At 32.6% G+C, this 16,933-nt stretch overlaps 1 protein-coding gene and 1 long non-coding RNA gene across 2 annotated transcripts; both read left to right on the top strand.

The window, feature by feature from the left end:
• Nucleotides 1-2,000: 2,000 nt before the first annotated feature.
• LOC148546301 (uncharacterized) lies at nucleotides 2,001-3,310 on the top strand. Its single transcript, XR_015899324.1, has 4 exons — nucleotides 2,001-2,122; nucleotides 2,325-2,393; nucleotides 2,480-2,548; nucleotides 3,097-3,310. It is a non-coding gene; the product is annotated as an uncharacterized LOC148546301 (long non-coding RNA).
• A 645-nt stretch (nucleotides 3,311-3,955) lies between these two features.
• On the top strand, nucleotides 3,956-7,244 carry LOC107615896 (replication protein A 70 kDa DNA-binding subunit C-like). Its single transcript, XM_088500335.1, has 11 exons — nucleotides 3,956-4,105; nucleotides 4,219-4,486; nucleotides 4,573-4,669; nucleotides 4,762-4,889; nucleotides 4,982-5,063; nucleotides 5,158-5,293; nucleotides 5,432-5,583; nucleotides 5,703-5,832; nucleotides 5,929-6,129; nucleotides 6,264-6,569; nucleotides 6,676-7,244. Exons 1-9 carry the CDS (start codon nucleotides 3,956-3,958, stop codon nucleotides 6,040-6,042), a joined length of 1,257 nt encoding a protein of 418 aa, XP_088356461.1. The 3' UTR covers nucleotides 6,043-6,129; nucleotides 6,264-6,569; nucleotides 6,676-7,244.
• The last annotated feature ends 9,689 nt before the right edge of the window (nucleotides 7,245-16,933 follow it).

Genomic DNA, 16,933 nt, shown 5'->3' with positions numbered 1-16,933 from the left:
CACCCATGCCGGTTCCAGTCCCAGGTGGAGGCTCTCCTCCACGGTAGCACCTCCTCCACCTGGTCCCTTTCTTTGGGGGTGCATGTGCTCCTCTGACAGTAGTCGTCAGCCATCCCTTTCAGCTTTTTTCTCACGCAACCTCGCATCCTTTTCACCGAATCACTGAGGCAACCTTCCTTCTTGATGGATCTGTTTGAATAGGAAATGATTTCTTTGAACCCTAGGAGCTTTGCTTTCTTCTCCAACTTTTGTTTCGTCTACCGTACGAAACTGTGTCTACGAGCTGTGTTCTCCTGGGAGTTTGTTCGTCGCCCTTCATCCGGGTTATTGATTTCCCAATTTTCCGCTCAGATTCAAGATCTCAGATCAATCAATCAGGTGCATCCAAACCTATTTTCCTCTTCATCCTTTTTCTTTTTCCTTCATTGTGTCGATCCTTGTGATGAATTTTAGCATCTGTTCCACGATTGACCCAGATTTTATTGTCTATGGTTTCTGAAATCCCTAATTATGCAAATTCTGATGATTTTTGGTATCTGTTCTATGGTTAAGCGACATTTTATTTTCTAGGATTTGTGAAATTCCTAATCTTGCAAATTATGATCGTTTTGGGTATCTGTTCGATGTTTAAGGCACATGTTATTGTGTAGGGTTTGTGAAATTTCTAATTTAAAAATTGTGTTTCTGATTTGGTTTTTTTGTGGGTTCATGTTCTTGGTTACATTTTTTGGGATTTGCTGTTAACCTTCATTTTAAACTCATTATCAGATCTCCTTTTGTTACCTGTTGAATTGTTTGTAGCATGTGTGTTGTGTTTTTCATGAATATATTTTTAATTTTTTACTTTGTGTACATTCAACAAATCCCTTGATTTTTTAAACTGTTTCCTGTATTCAGAAACTTGTTCTGTTATCTATGTTTGATGTAATATTCGCATGAAAACGTGGTCTGGATACATAATAAGGTTGTGCTGTATATTCTTCATTGGAAATTCAAAATTTGGGAATCATTATCAAGGTATGAGGTTTCAATCTCATCCCTTTCATGAATGTTGATGTCATTGAGAGATTTTTACTCATGTTTGTATATACTTTTTTTTCCACTCATCTCCTATTTTCAATGTATCCTTACCTAACACATTTACCAACTCTCATTGTCATGAGTAGAATCATTGTTTGGGGTAGTTGATTACTGCCTTCCCTATGGTCTTATGGCGTGTAGGTGCACTGTAGTAAGTATGGTCTCATATCTCAGTTTCTGGTCCCTATTTCTTGATTTATTGAAAGTTTCACTTGTTTTTCCTGTTTTTGTGTTGGTTCATGTTTTGCTCCTATGATTAGTTGTCTCTATGCCATTGAATGGAGATGAGAATGTGGGAATGCCTATCAAGGTATGGGCTTTCTATCTAACCTATTTGGTGAGTATTGATGTGATTGATATGAATTGATTCATAGCATCTTCCTCATTGAATGAAAGATTTTTTCTTTCAACTCAATTGCATTCTCAGTTTTTTTATTATTTATGTACAAATTATTTTGTATTTCACCTCTTGAAAAGACATGGGAGTCTTTTCCTGAATTTGAGATGTTATTCACAAAGGAAGTAGCTTTGTTAGAATAAGATGGCATCACTCCACTATTTGTGTTACTAGCTCTGCCCCAAAGTTTAATTAATTTTCACAATTTTTTCCATTCTTATTTTCTATTGATAATTAGAGAAAAAAAATTATGGCATCACTCCACTATTTGTGTTTCTGGTTGCATGTGGGTTTTGTGGATGATTATGAAGGAATCGGTTTTATGTCATAATCTATTTTATTAGTGGTAATGTGATTCACAAAAATTGATGTATAGCATGTTGTTTATTTATTTATATTTTAAGTTCAACTGAATTGGATTACATTTTTCTGTTGATTATGTTAAATTTATTTTATATTTCAGCTGTTGGATGGACATACACCTCCTTGGCCCCAAGTTAAGAGGTTCATTGAGAAAAGAATGGCCTTGTGCCAGTAAAATGGCTTCATGGTGTTCTTTGTCTAACTAGCACATGTCTTTAGCCAAAGAAAAAAGTATATAGCAGCTGGTCTTCCCATGAAAATGTGTTCTCCACACATAATAAGGTTGTGCTATATATTTTTTATTGGAAATTGGAAATTTTGGAATCATTATCAATGTATGAGGTTTCAGTCTGATCCTTTTCATGAATGTTGATGTGATTGACAGATTTTTATTCATGTTTGTGTATACTTTTGTTCCCTTTTATCTGCTGTTTCGAATGTATCCCTACCTAACACATTTACCAACTCTGATTGCCATCACTAGAATCATTGTTTGGGGTAGTTGGTGACTGCCTTCCATGTGGTCTAATGACATGTAGCTGGACTGTAGTAGGTGAGGTGTGATATCTCAATTTTTGGTCCCTATTTTTTGATTTCTCCAAAGGTTCACTTCTTTTTCCTGTTTTTGTGTTGGATCAGCTTTTGCTGCTATGATTAGTTATCTATGTGCCATTGAATGGAGATGAGAATGTGGGAATGCCTATCAAGGTATGGGCTTTCTATCTAACCTATTTGGTGAGTGGTGATGTGATTGATATGAATTGATTCATAGCTTTTTCCTGATTGAATGAAAGATTTGGTTATTCAACTCAATTTCATTCTCATTTTTTTAATTATTTATGTAAAAATTATTTTGTATTTCACCTCTTGAAAAGACATGGAGTTTTTGTGCTGAATTTGAGATGTCATTCACAAAGGAAGTGGCTTTGTTAGAATAAGATGGTATCACTCCACTATTTGTGTTATTAGGTCTGCCCCAAAGTTTAACTAATTTTCACAATTTTTTCCATTCTTATTTTCTATTGATAATTAGAGAAAAAAATGATGCCATACTCCACTATTTGTGTTTCTGGTTGCATGTGGGTTGTCTGGATGATTATGAAGGAATGGGTTTTGTACCTAATCTATTCTATCAGTGGTGATGTGATTCACAAAAATTGATGTGTAGCATGTTGTTTATTTATTTTTTTTTTTAAGTTCAACTGAATTGGATTACATTTTTCTGTTGATTTTGTTAAATTTGTTTCATACTTCAGCTGTTGGATGGACATACACCTCCTTGCCCTCAAGTTAAGAGGTTCATTGAGAAAAGAATGCGCTTGTGCGAGTAGAATGGGTTCATGTTATTGTTTGTCTAACTACCACATGTCGTTAGCCAAAGAAAAAACTATCCAGCAGCTGGTCTTCCCATGAAAATGTGTTTTCCACACATAATAAAGTTGTGCTATATATTCTTTATTGGAAATTGGAAATTTGGGAATCATTATGAAGGTATGAGGTTTCATTATCATCCATTTCATGAATGTTGATGTGATTGACAGATGTTTATTCATGTTTGTTTATACTTTTGTTCCCATTTATCTGCTGTTTCCAATGTATCCCTACCTAAGACATTTACCAACTCTCATTGCCATCACTAGAATCATTGTTGAGGGTAGTTGGTGACTGCCTATTTTTTTATTTCTCGAAAGTATCACTTCTTTTTCCTGTTTTTGTGTTGTTTCAGCTTTTGCTGCTATGATTAGTTGCCTATGTGCCATTAAATGGAGATGAGAATGTGGGAATGCCTATCAAGGTATGGGCTTTCTATCTAACCTATTTGGTGAGGGGTGATGTGATTGATATGAATTGATTCATAGCTTCTTCCTCATTAAATGAAAAATTTGGTTATTCAACTCCATTACCCTCCATTTCCCTCCTCAATTTGATTTGAATTCAAAAAGGTGAGATTGTGTCCTGGATTTTTTCTATAAAAGGATGGTTGGTGAAGCACATTGAATGCACAAACATTCTAATGTGTTGTATTTGCTCCTAAGCTATATTTATTTCAGAATTTTAGTGTTTACATTTTGATCTATTTCATCAAGTCTCTTTATCTCCTTTCTTTTTACTGCAATGCTTCCTCCATTTGATATGATTTCTAAGATGCATCCTCCTAGAGAGGCTTGGAGGCTGAAAGTTAGGGTTCTAAGGCTTTGGGTTGTACCCTCTTTTGGTAACCATGAGGTTCCTAACTCAATGGAGATGATTCTCCTTGATGAGCATGTTAGCCCCTATTAGCTTCTCTTTTAAATATGGTCTTACTTGCTGTTTTTTAAGTTTTCAACTTTCAATTATGTGTTTCATTAATCTCATTTGTTCTTTTGTTCGATTTCTAGTGTGAAAAAATTCAAGCTACAGTCAAGAAACCACTCCTTAATAGGTTTAGGGATCATATAGTTGAAGGACAAGTTTATAGAATGGCATATTTTACTGTTGTGTCAAATCATGGTAGTTATAGAGCAACTTCTCATGAATTCAAATTGGTTTTCCTTCACCGAACCACTGTTGTAGCTGTTGATGAAGATGTTATCCCTAAGACTTGTTTCAACATGTTTCCTTTTTCTGAGCTGCTGAACATGACCCAAGATTATGATTTTTTAGTTGGTGTGTATATCTTCCTGCTCTTCTGTTATTGAAGTTTTTTTAACAAATCCTTTGAATAGTTAATAGGTTGTGTTTATTTGGAATAGATGACATTGGTCTTTTAACTTCAGTCGGAGAAGAGAAAGAATATGCAAAAGAGGAGAAAATTGTGAAAATGATTGCATTGGAATTAACTTCAAAAGAGTATGTTCATTAAGTCATTTCTGGTGCTTTCTCTTTATCTTTTAATTATCTTTTTTGATTATTTTTTGTTTGATTCTTTGTCATCTTTTGAGTTTCAGTCTTACAGTGCGATGTGCATTGTTTGGGGATTATGTTAATCAAGTAAATCATTTCCTTGCCTCTGGCTATGTGGAGCAGCCTGTTGTAGTCATTCAACTTGCAAAAGTCAAGTTCTTTAGGGGTATGTTTTTTTTTTTTTCTGTACATCTCATGGCTACTCTAGGTGTTGTCTCCAATAAAGTTTTGCTAGACTCTTTCTTTGTTGCTGTGTAGGTCAAGTAGGTCTTCAAAATGTGATGTATGCCACTCAAATGTTATTTAATCCTGATATTCCTGAAGTTGTTGAATTCAGGCGAGGTTAGCATGCTTTATTTTGTTGATGTTTATTGTATTCTTTATTTACAAGCAATCTGGAGTAACAAGTACAACTATTTGCATTAATTTTTTTTTAGTATGATTGAGCAAGGTGTCAATGGTACCCAGCCACTGTTTATTGCAAATGAGGGTAAAGTTCTCTCCTTGGAAGATGATTTCATGCGTTTAACTAGAAAATGCACAATTGAAGAGCTTCAAGATAACAATCAGGTTGTCTTCTTTTGAGTTAGTTGTGTTTCTGTTTGTTATATACACAAATGAAGCGAAAAAGAAAATCAAACAAGAATTTCCAGATCTGTTTGTTCATTCATGTTGTTAATTAACTCTGAAATGCCCATTGGATAGGAGGGTTCTTTTATCATTTTTGGTGCAATCCAAGGTATTGTTGAGGATGGAAGTTGGTGGTATTCTGCTTGTGTGTGTGGAAAGGGTATCTATCCTCAAAATGGTGCATATTACTGTGATTTTTGTTTGAAGCACATAACTAATGTCACTCCAAGGTCAGAAATTTTGTTGAAAATGTCTTCTCATTTTGTAGAGTGGATTGTTTATAAAAATAAGGTTTCTTGGTATTATTTATTTGAATGATTGTGTTCCCCCTTTTTTTTTCTCTCTGTAGATTTAAAATTAAAATAACAGTTGAAGATCATACTGGGGAGGGTATTTTCCTTCTCTTTGATCGTGTGGCTTCTTATTTGCTTAAGAAATCATGTGCTTACTTGTTTACTGAGGTTCAAAGAGATGCAAGTGTATGTTGTTAGTTTTCTTTTATGTGTTGTTCACTTTATGGGATGCCATGTTTCTTATTCAAACTCTATATTTCTAATGTATTACTTTCAAAATAGCTTATATGTGGGGATACTTATCCTCCCATATTCCAAGGGCTCATTGGAAAGAAGTTGCTGCTCAAGGTTGATACCAAAGGTGTCCCACATGATACATTTTATGGAACTTTCTGAGTTAGGAGAATTTGTGATGATTCCACCATTATTGCGATGTTTGAACTTCCCAATTATGATGCTGATGATGAGTCTACTCTAAAAAAGGTTAGATATACATACAAATATTTTTAGATCCTGTTAATTCATCATTAATTTCTTATTTTTTATTTGTTTATTGTGCTGTGGTGAATTCCTGTTATGGTCTTATGTATTTTTAAACTCTTATGGCATATGAATAGGAGCATGATTTACATAAATCTGTTCCTTGTGGAAAAGCGGATGTTGGTATTAAGAAGGAGTCTTCGGATAGTTTTATCAAAAGTGAGAAAGATGCTGGTGAGTGTTCTGGGATTTTGTGTAAATCCCCCGTTCTTATAGATTTTTTGGCTGAAAAATAGCCTGTTGTTTTCGGAGGGACTGAGTTTGTTGGCTTAATTGATGGTGAACATGGAAAAGAAGAGAAAACACCCAGCAATGATACTGTTAGTGATGATCTTTCTGCTGAACTGGATATATTGCTTAGCTCAGCAGAAAAAGAAACTCAGGTGCTGATGTATAATATTTTTTTTCTCATTCCTATGTGTGCTATTTCTAATTGTATTTTGCATTCTTGAGTGAGTTTCATATGTTTTTTTAATTTCTTTGTCATAGGAGGTGTTGTCCCATGTTCTTGAAGCACCTTCGCAATATGGAGAGAAGCTTACCCATGAAAATCATGTTGTCACCTCTAAGGGTAAGAGGAATTTGAATCCTCAATTTGAAGTGGCTGCTGTTGATGCAGATGGGCGTGGGTTCAAGGTTGCCAAGGTTAATGGAGTTTGATTGAAGGTGTGGAATTGAGCTGCTGTGTCTAGGTGTAGGTGTCTTATATAGTGTATCTATAAGTATTTAGGAAGGCTTGTGATTCCAAATAGATGGACATGTAATCATGCTGGCTGGATGGTATTTTGATTTGACTTTTTTGGACTGTGTCCAACAAATAGGATTGTTAGATATAGGGGTTTTCCTTTTGTGATGGCTCGGGTAATGTGCCAAGTAGGTCTATTCTCAACTCCTCCTTTTGTAATAGTGACTTTGCTAGGGATTGGACACATTTTCAATGTTGTACCCTCTTTATGTTACATACTAGGATATGTGGTCAGATGTTGGAATCCTCCTTATCATAGGGGAGATAGCCATATGTAATTGTGTATATCACTATCAATTAATATTTTAATGAAATGCAGCAGTTCTTATTTGTATTTGTTTATTGTTGTACAACTTTATCTTTTCATGTTGATTAGTTATTGGTGTTCATTATAATACTTTATTTCTTTCATTTTCTGCGTTATCAAAGGTGTGCATGGTTATATGAGTTCTTTGTTGGTGTGTTTCACAACTTTTGCCCCTATCCATCCCCCTCCTCCTCCCCGCTTTTTTTTTTATCTGTTGCTTATAGGAACTTAACGATGTCATGTCTTTTTGCAATGAATTAGGGGTACTTCTTGCCTTTTATGTTTCAACCTTTTGTTGTGTTTAGTACGAGTAACAAAGATGTCTCATAACTCAGTTCGTGCTAGAGAGTATAGGCGAAATTCTTTGAAAAGAAAGCGAACACAAAGTCACCATCGAAATGCAAGAGGTCAGTACTGAATTGACTTTCATGATATTTTTAGTGTTTTATACTCCACTTTTCAGTGATTTGATATCTATGCGACTGTTTGTAATTTTTTTGTTTTGTTTTGTAATGCTTTAGAGGTCCTTGATTCCTCGATGCCTGCTCTCTCTTTGAATGATTATATGGGTAATTTTTATTGCTCTCTTTATATTTTTGTAGTTAATCTTTGTGTTTCTAATAATTTATCTTTTTATTTTATATGTTTTCAATGTCTCTATTTCTTCTTATGTTTTAGAAAATTTATTTGAGGTGTCCCAGAATGTTAATCAGAGTTCAAATCTTATTTTGTCAGGTATAATAATATCTTTAAGTATTTTATCTCCGTTCGATTTTTTTCTGTTAAATTATATTTTAAGTTTCTTTGGTTTATATCTAATAGCAAATGTATTTAAGTCATTTATTATTGTTTTTTTACGCTGTTACACCTGAAAGGGTTATTTTAACTATTAGTAGCCCAGAGAATTTCTAATTAAACATATGTCTAGACTTCTGTACTTGGTCTCTTTTTAATTTGACAACTCAATTAATATTTGTAGAATCAAACATGATTAAAAGTAATTATAATAACCCTAAACTGTGATAAGTTGTTATTAAATTAGGTAACATAATCGTGAAATTGTTTAGTTGTTGTTGTTTACATGGCTGAAAGTTATTCAAATAGTTAATAATTGATTCAAAGTGCACAGTTATTGAAGGTAATTAGATTAGCTACCGTAAGCCTGACCAGTTGTCGCATGTGGTAAACATAATTAATGCCATTATAAAATTCTTTATTGAATCGTTTAGATCAGTAGATAGGTTTAATTTATATAGTTCTTTCAAACATACACAAGGACTAGAGATTATTAAATTGTTTAATTAGTGTTTATTTTTGTCTTGAACAATATGAAAAGTTTGTTGGTTATGTGATTGGAATCACGTAATTAGTTAATTAGTTAACTTTTCTAGCTAAATAATAGACCAAGGGTATTTGTTGAAAGTTTCTTAGTTTTATGTGTAGTTCTCATAACTGAATTGGTGATCGAACCAGTCAGGTTACTGTGTCACTGGTTCACTGGTTGAACCGATAGAACCGGTCGTACGTCAATAAAAGATATAAAATAGTAAAAAATTGAATAAAGTGACAATTAGGTCTATCCTTAAAATTTTCTACTTCAGATTAATTAGCCCTTGAAAAAAAATTAAATAAAGTGACAATTAATAATTCTATAAATTCTAAAGAGTTAAAAAAATTTAGTATAAAACTAAAATTAAATTAAATAAATATAAAATAATTCAGTTGTGTATGTATATAATATATAGAATAATCAGGAGGTAGATTTTCAAATTAACACAACAGCTTAGTGGTATCCCTTATGCTTGCCTAGCAAGGAGACATGGGTTCAATACTCATTGCAAGCATTTTTGAATATTCGATCCAATATTCAAATGCTACTGGAGCACCCAAGACTTGCATTTGTTGTCAACACTATAGGACTGGCCTGTTCACGGATTTGATCGAACTGGTCAGTTTTGGCCGGTTTTGTCCGGTTTGTGAAGAACCGGCCAGTTTTAAGCGGTTCACATCCTTCTTCGGTTCAAAGCTAAATCCGACCCGGCCAGACTACCAGTTCAAATGGTTCATCGGTTTTTCGGCCGAACCGGCAGGTCCGGTTCGGTTCTTATAGCTATGGTTTTATGTCATAATCAGTAGTTCTACATTAAAAAAATGTTTAATTATTTTGTTCATTCCTTTAATTTTTGCAAATCTTCTATCAGTTCCATATAAATATTTTTTCTTTTAGTTCCCTTTGTCAAAAATGATTTTTTTTTTCAATTTCTTCAATTATACCTCTGTCAATAGTGATTTGGTCAATTGTATGGCGAGCTATTTACAATAAATAATATGATGCATGGATTGAAGTAAGAGAAAAAGAAAGCCTTAGTAGCCAATTAAGAAAAAAAATTGTGCAATGACTCAATTAAAGTTAAAAACAAAAATATATGCACTTGTTCTAAAATTTTACAAAATTCTAAGGACCAATTGAGTCATTAGAGTCTAAAAAAATACAAAATAATTCTAATAGTAATTTAGATTATTTAATTTGGACGTTCGTAGTTAGTATTAGTGATTAAAATAATAAAAGAAAGTCTATTCTAATGTTAACAAAAATGAAATTGTTCTTGAATATGCATTTAGGTTTATTTATATTTACTTAGTTGATAAATGAATGTTTAATTTTTATTGATTTTCATAGTTTATTATATTTGTAATGTTTAGCTTACATGCTCATTATTAGATAATTAATTGATTTTTTATTTCATGATTAATTTTTGTTTATATTTGGTTGTCGAATATATCTTTACATAAGTTTCTCTTATTTTAAATCAAAAAGGATGATATAGACCAATCAGAAATATATGATCCTTCCATAAATTCATTCAGTCAAGTTGGTTCTGTTATTGATCATCCTCTGTTCTTGCAAATGATCTGAGATAGATAAAGAATTGATAACTGAGTTGTTGCAAATGATCGATACTCATAATGTCATAGCACAGTCATTTCGAAGAGTTAGAGAATTCTATCAGTGTCATCCATCTGAGATTTTCTCATTGAAGTTGTATTCGCAACGGAACGTTGATCGAAGAATGTATAGTGCTCCCTCTTGCAATGAAGTTGCTGCTTTGATTGTTGGAGATTTTGATTTGTCGGACCATGGTCATGACATTATTGTTCGATCTACTGGTGGTCGGTTGCAACGTATATATGAAACTCATGCTCTGTATTGGCCCTTACAGTATCCTCTGTTGTTTCCATATGGCGAGGATGGTTATCAGTTGAACATTGGTTATCGAGGTGAACAGCTTGGATATGTTCCTGGAAGGAGAACAAGAGTTTTCCTCAGGGAATTCATATGCTTTCGTCTCCAGATTAGGGAGCATGAAGATGGAATTATTCACAAGTGTAGGCGGTTGTTTCAACAATTTGTTGTTGATTGTTTAACCATGATTGAGTCCCAGAGGTTGTATGAGATTAGAATGAAGCAAAGTACAATTAGAGGAAAAGTCCTTCAAGGAATAGAGGAGGCTATGCGTCGTGGCGATGACGAGGCATCTTCAATTGGGACACGAATCATTTTGCCTTCCTCCTTCATTGGTGGTAGACGTTATATGTTTAACTGTTGTCAGGATGCCATGGCGATTTGTAAACATTTTGGGTATCCAGATTTATTCCTCACTATTACGTGTAATCCAAATTGGCCTGAATTTCAGCGGTTCACGGAGCGAGAGCGAATTCCCATCGCTGATCGTCCTGATATCTCTTGTCGTGTCTTTCATGCCAAGTTGAAGTTCCTCCTTAGTGATCTCAAGGAAGGTGTGTTTTTTGGTCCACTTAATGCAGGTATGTTCTTTTCTCGCTTAGCATTTCAATTTTTGTCTGTCGTCTTTGGACATGTAGTTGTTTGGCTTCTTTAGGATGTTTTTTGTATTTTTTAGGTATGTATACTATTGAGTTCCAAAAAAGAGGTCTACCGCATGCACACATGTTACTCTGGCTTAACGGGGAAAGCAACTTACAAAGTGTTGAAATTGTTGATGAATTCATCTGTGCCAAGCTACCCAATCCCCAGAAATTTCCATCTCTTTATAACGTCGTCACCAAGTACATGATCCATGGTCCCTGTGGTCGACTTAGACCGAGTTCTCCTTGCATGAGAGATGGTAAGTGCTCAAAATTTTATCCGAAAAGATTCGTTGACCAAACGAGCTTTGATGAAGATGGGTATCCAATATATAGACGTCGTAATATGGGTGTCACAGTGAAGATCAACGATGTCGATATCGACAACAGATTTGTTGCGTCCTATAATCCACTATTGTTAATGAAATATCAAGCTCACATAAATCTCGAGTTCTGTAACAAGTCAAACGTCATTAAGTATTTTTTTAAGTATGTTAACAAGGGTCCGGATTGGGTGACTGCAACTGTTGGAGAAACATATGATATTGGTGAATCTTCTCAGGTGGTTGATGAGATCAAATAGTATTACAATTGTCGTTATTTGTCACCGTCTGAATCCATGTGGAGAATTTTTGCTTACGATATTCATCAAAGATGGCCGTCGGTATAGAGGTTGACTTTTCACTTGCCGAACCAGCAACATGTTGTATTCGATGATGCTGATATCACTACTCATATTTATTTGCGCAACAAAGATTTGCTGACGATGTTTACGGGTTGGATGATGGCCAATAGGCGGTTCTCGGAGGGGCAGTCTCTATCATATGTTGAATATCCAGGAAAATTTGTCTATTGTTTGAGGAGCAGGGAGTGGAAGCCAGGACAGAGGGATTCTCAATTGGAAGATTGAGTTTTGCTCATCCCTCATCCAGTGAACTTTTCTACATGCGGATGCTTTTGAATGTGCAAAGAGGTTGTACCAGTTTTCGAAGTATAAGAACCGTGAATGGTGTTACTTATGATACATTTCAAGAGGCATGTTCCGCCATGGGATTCTTGATAGATGACAAGGAGTATGTTTTTGCTATTAAGGAAGTCGCCGAGTTAGTGTCAGCTGCACAGTTAAGGAGGCTTTTTGTGGTGTTGCTGCTATCTGGTTCCATGGGAAGACCTCCGTCAGTTTGGGAGCAAACTTGGACTTATTTGTCGGATGATATTCTTTACCACAGAAGACATGAGCTGCAATATCCTGGTAAGATTTTTGTTCATCGTGAATTTATTACAAGACAGGTAGGCACACACGCATGCACACAGTAGAGAAGTTATATTATGGTGCTAATGTTTATTAATTATCGTTAAACGTAGATCTAACTATGAGTCAGGACGAGTTGCAAACATTTTGTTTGTTGGAGATTGAGAGACTATTGCAGAGTAATGGAAAATCATTGAGAAATTATGCTGGCATGTTGGTTCCTAATAACTCTTTAGTCTCTCAATTTAGCAATTTGATGCTGCTGCGTGAGTTGCAGTATGATTCTGTTTCTTTGTCTCATGAGCACGATGCAAATATCTTAAAGTTAAATGAAGAACAGAGGGTGGTCTATGATAAAATTATTGACTGTGTTTCGAATAAGAGGGATGGATTCTTTTTTGTGTACGGGTTTGGTGGCACTGGAAAAACTTTTTTATACAGAGTTTTGTCAGCTAGATTGTGATCTGAGAAAAAGATTGTTATAAATGTTGCTTCTAGTGGTATTGCTTCTCTGTTGTTACCTGGTGGTAAGACGGCGCATTCTATGTTCAATATTCCTGTTGACCTGACTGAAGACACTGTTTGCCGGATTAAGAAGGATAGTCCAAAAGCTGAGTTATTTCGATTGGCCGATTTGATTATTTGGGATGAGGCACCGATGACTAACAAATTAGAATTTGAAGCGCTCGATAGGACGTTGTGTGATATAATGGTTTCGGTCTCTGATAGGAATAAAGATTTACCTTTTGGTGGGAAGGTGGTCGTTCTGGGTGGTGATTTCAGGCAGGTCTTGCCAGTTATTCCAAAAGGTTCGCGTGCTGAGATTGTCATGGCTTTCATAAATTCTTCTGTCGTTTGGAAATATTGCGAAGTTTTGCAATTGACAAAAAATATGAGGTTAGCAATCGGATCGGAACAATCAACTGCTCAGGAGTTAAGGTCGTTTTCAGATTGGATACTTCAAATCGGTGAAGGTCCATGTGGAACAGTGGTCAACGATAGACTTTTTGTTGATATTCCTTCTGATCTAATCATTCCTGTCTTGGAAAATCCAGTGGAAGATATTGTAAATACAATCTATCCGAATTTGGTTCAGAATTTTCGTGATCCAAGTTTTTTCCAAGATAGGGCAATACTCGCTTCGACTGTCGACAATGTTGAAGAGATAAACAATTATATAGTTGACTTGTTGCCCGGTGAGGAGAAAAATTATCTCAGTGCTGATTCGATATGTGGTAGTGATGCCTATTCTGATGTTGATGTTGATTGGATAACTGTTGAATTCTTGAATCAGATTAGGTGTTCTGGTCTACCTAATCATTCGTTGAAGTTGAAAATAGGCGTGCCTATTATTTTGTTGAGGAATATTGATTCGGCTGGGGGTTTGTGTAATGGGACTCGACTTGTTGTGCGAGATCTAGGGACAAATGTGATCGGTGCTGATATTGTTTCTGGTAGCAATGTTGGGGATAAAGTTTTTATCACCAGAATGAATATGATTCCCAGTGATATGGTTATACCGTTTAAATTCCAACGCCGTCAATTTCCGGTTTCTCTGTCGTTTGCGATGACAATCAACAAAAGCCAGGGTCAGACATTATCAACAGTCGGTTTGTTCTTGCGTCGTCCTGTGTTTTCTCACGGTCAACTTTATGTAGCTCTTTCCCGAGTTAGGAATAGAAATGGTCTTAAGATTTTACTTTGTGATGAAGGATTAGTTGATGCTGCCAGGACTGAAAACGTTGTATTTAAGGAAGTTTTTGATAAGATATAATGTATTTTTTTGTTATATGTTTCATTCTTATCTGTGTAATTTATAGTTTTGTTTTCGTGTATATCTTCTTTAGAGAGGGACATCTTCTTTGGGGTATGTTTAAAATAGTCTCAAGCATTTCGTGTGCATTAGATGCATCATTTTTTATGAACCATTAGTTTCTATTTAGTGAAAATTAAAGGATGTTATGAATTCTATATTTATAAAGCGTATAATACTCTTCTTTCATAACATCCTTTAATTTTTACTAATATATTCTATATATACATTAACACCATTTTAATGCATAATATTTTAAAAATGGCAAGTATAATCTTTTACTTTAAAATGAATATAAAACATATCAATACATGTAATGTAACCACTGAAAATTCAGTTTTTTGTTTACAATTTTACATGTTATGTAACCACTGACTACTGAGACTGGATGTGATTGAAACTTTGAAAATTGAAACACACAAATCTATTGATGATGATGATGATGTAAGACGGTATAGGGGGAGAAAATGAAGTATACGTTACCAATAAATATATAAATAAATAAATTGCATAATATATATTGTATTTAAAAGAAAAAAATAAAGAATACTCCGAATAAATAAATTTCACCCGAGTAATCATCAGTACCGAAAAAAATGGCTTAAACTTGTTGGGTTAGTTTGTTGATATAACTAGATAAAACAAAATTTAATAATAAAATATGGGCATTTTATTAATAAAAAATAATTATTTATCTTTTGTTAGAAAGAAAAGTCAGATGATATCAATGCAAATTTGATTTTAATCTCTCAAAAAAATTGATTTTAAACTAAATTATATCTTTTGTTAGAAAAAGAATTTCTTGGTGCCTTCTGTCTTCTATTTTTTTATTATTATTTTGGTTCTAATATTTAGGTGAAATTCTAATTTGATGTCTGATATTTTAAATATTTTATTTTAGTGTAGAATAATTTTGCATGAGTTTAATATTTTTTCACTCTTAAATTTGATACAAATTCTTTGTATCACGAAATATTTTGTATTAGACTATTGAGATTTAAAGTACTTAATTATGCACTAAAATGTTATACATTTATTAGAGTCTATCAAGGTTTTTTTTTTATATTAACCTTTGATTTCTATATAATGTAATCAAATGGTCTATATAAATATGGGATATTGTATAAGCAGATAATTATTCTGCTCATTTAAAAGATACCCTCTTCTTTAGTAGATCAATTTGATGATTCATATATTCATATTTTATTTTGATTCATTTTTTTTGTTTAGAAAGCCATTTTTTAAATACAGTTAGTTTGTTTGATATGAAAAAATTATTTCATTACGTAGTTTTGAAAATATTCAATCTTATTAAAAATATTAGTTATTTACTCTTTTTAACTTGATATTGTTTTTTCCAAAAAAAAGATAAAAAAAAAGTATATCCTTAATATATTAATAAGAATAAAATATGACCAGTTTATTAATAAAAAATAATTATTTATCTTTTGTTAGAAAAAAAAGTCAGATGATATCAATGCAAATTTGATTTTACTCTGTCAAAAAAATTTTGATTATAATCTAGATTATATCTTTTATTAGAAAAAAAAATTTCTTGGTGCCTTCTGTCTTCTTTTTTTTTATTATTATTTTGGTTTTAATATTTAGGTCAAATTCTAATTTGATGTCTGATATTTTAAATATGTTATTTTAGTGCAGAATAATTTTGCACGAGTTTAATATTATTTCACTCTTAAATTTGGTACAAATTCTATGTATTAGGAAATATTTTTTATTAGACTATTGAGATTTAAAATACTTAATTAAGCACTAAAATGTTATGTATTTATTAGAGTTTATCAATGTTCTTTTTTTATATTAACCTTTGATTTCTATATAATGTAATCAAATGGTCTATATAAATATAGGATATTGTATTGTATAATCAGATAATTGTTGTGCTCATTTAAAAGATACCCTCTTCTTTAATAGATAAATTTGACGATTCATATTTTCATATTTTATTTTGATTCTTTTTTTTTTTAGTTTAAAAAGCCATTTTTTAAATACAGTTATTTTGTTTGATATGAAAAAGTTATTTCATTACATAATTTTAAAATATTCAATTTTATTAAAAAACTTACTTATTTACTTTTTTTAATTTGATATTGTTTTTTCCAAAAAAAGATAAAGAAAGTATATTCTTAATATATTAATAAGAATAAAATATGACCATTTTATTAATAAAAACAATTATTTATCTTTTCTTAGAAAGAAAAGTCAAATCATATCAATACAAATTTGATTTTAAATTGTCAAAAAAATTTGATTTTAATGTAGATTATATCTTTTGTTAGAAAAAAATTTTCTTGGTGCCTTCTGTCTTCTATTTTTTATTATTATTTTGGTTCTAATATTTAGTCAAATTCTAATTTAATGTTTGATATTTTAAATCTTTTATTTTAGTGCAGAATAATTTTGCACGAGTTTAATATTATTTCACTCTTAAATTTGATACAAATTCTTTGTATTAGGAAATATTTTGTATTAGGCTATTGAGATTTAAAGTATTTAATGTTGTACTAAAATGTTATACATTTATTAGAGTCTATCAATGTTCTTCTTTTATATTAACCTTTGATTTCTATATAATATAATCAAATGGTCTATATAAATATGAGATATTCTATTAGCAGATAATTGTTGTGCTCATTTAAAAGATACCCTCTTCCTCTTCTTAATTTATTATATGGTTTTGATGGTATTAAAATTTATTAAAAAACTTGATTATTTATTTTTTTAAAT

Source organism: Arachis ipaensis, chromosome B9, assembly GCF_059453495.1.
Source record: "Arachis ipaensis isolate K30076 ecotype BB chromosome B9, ASM5945349v1, whole genome shotgun sequence".
NCBI classification, from domain to species: Eukaryota; Viridiplantae; Streptophyta; class Magnoliopsida; order Fabales; family Fabaceae; genus Arachis; species Arachis ipaensis.
This window is presented reverse-complemented; position numbering and strand designations above follow the sequence as displayed.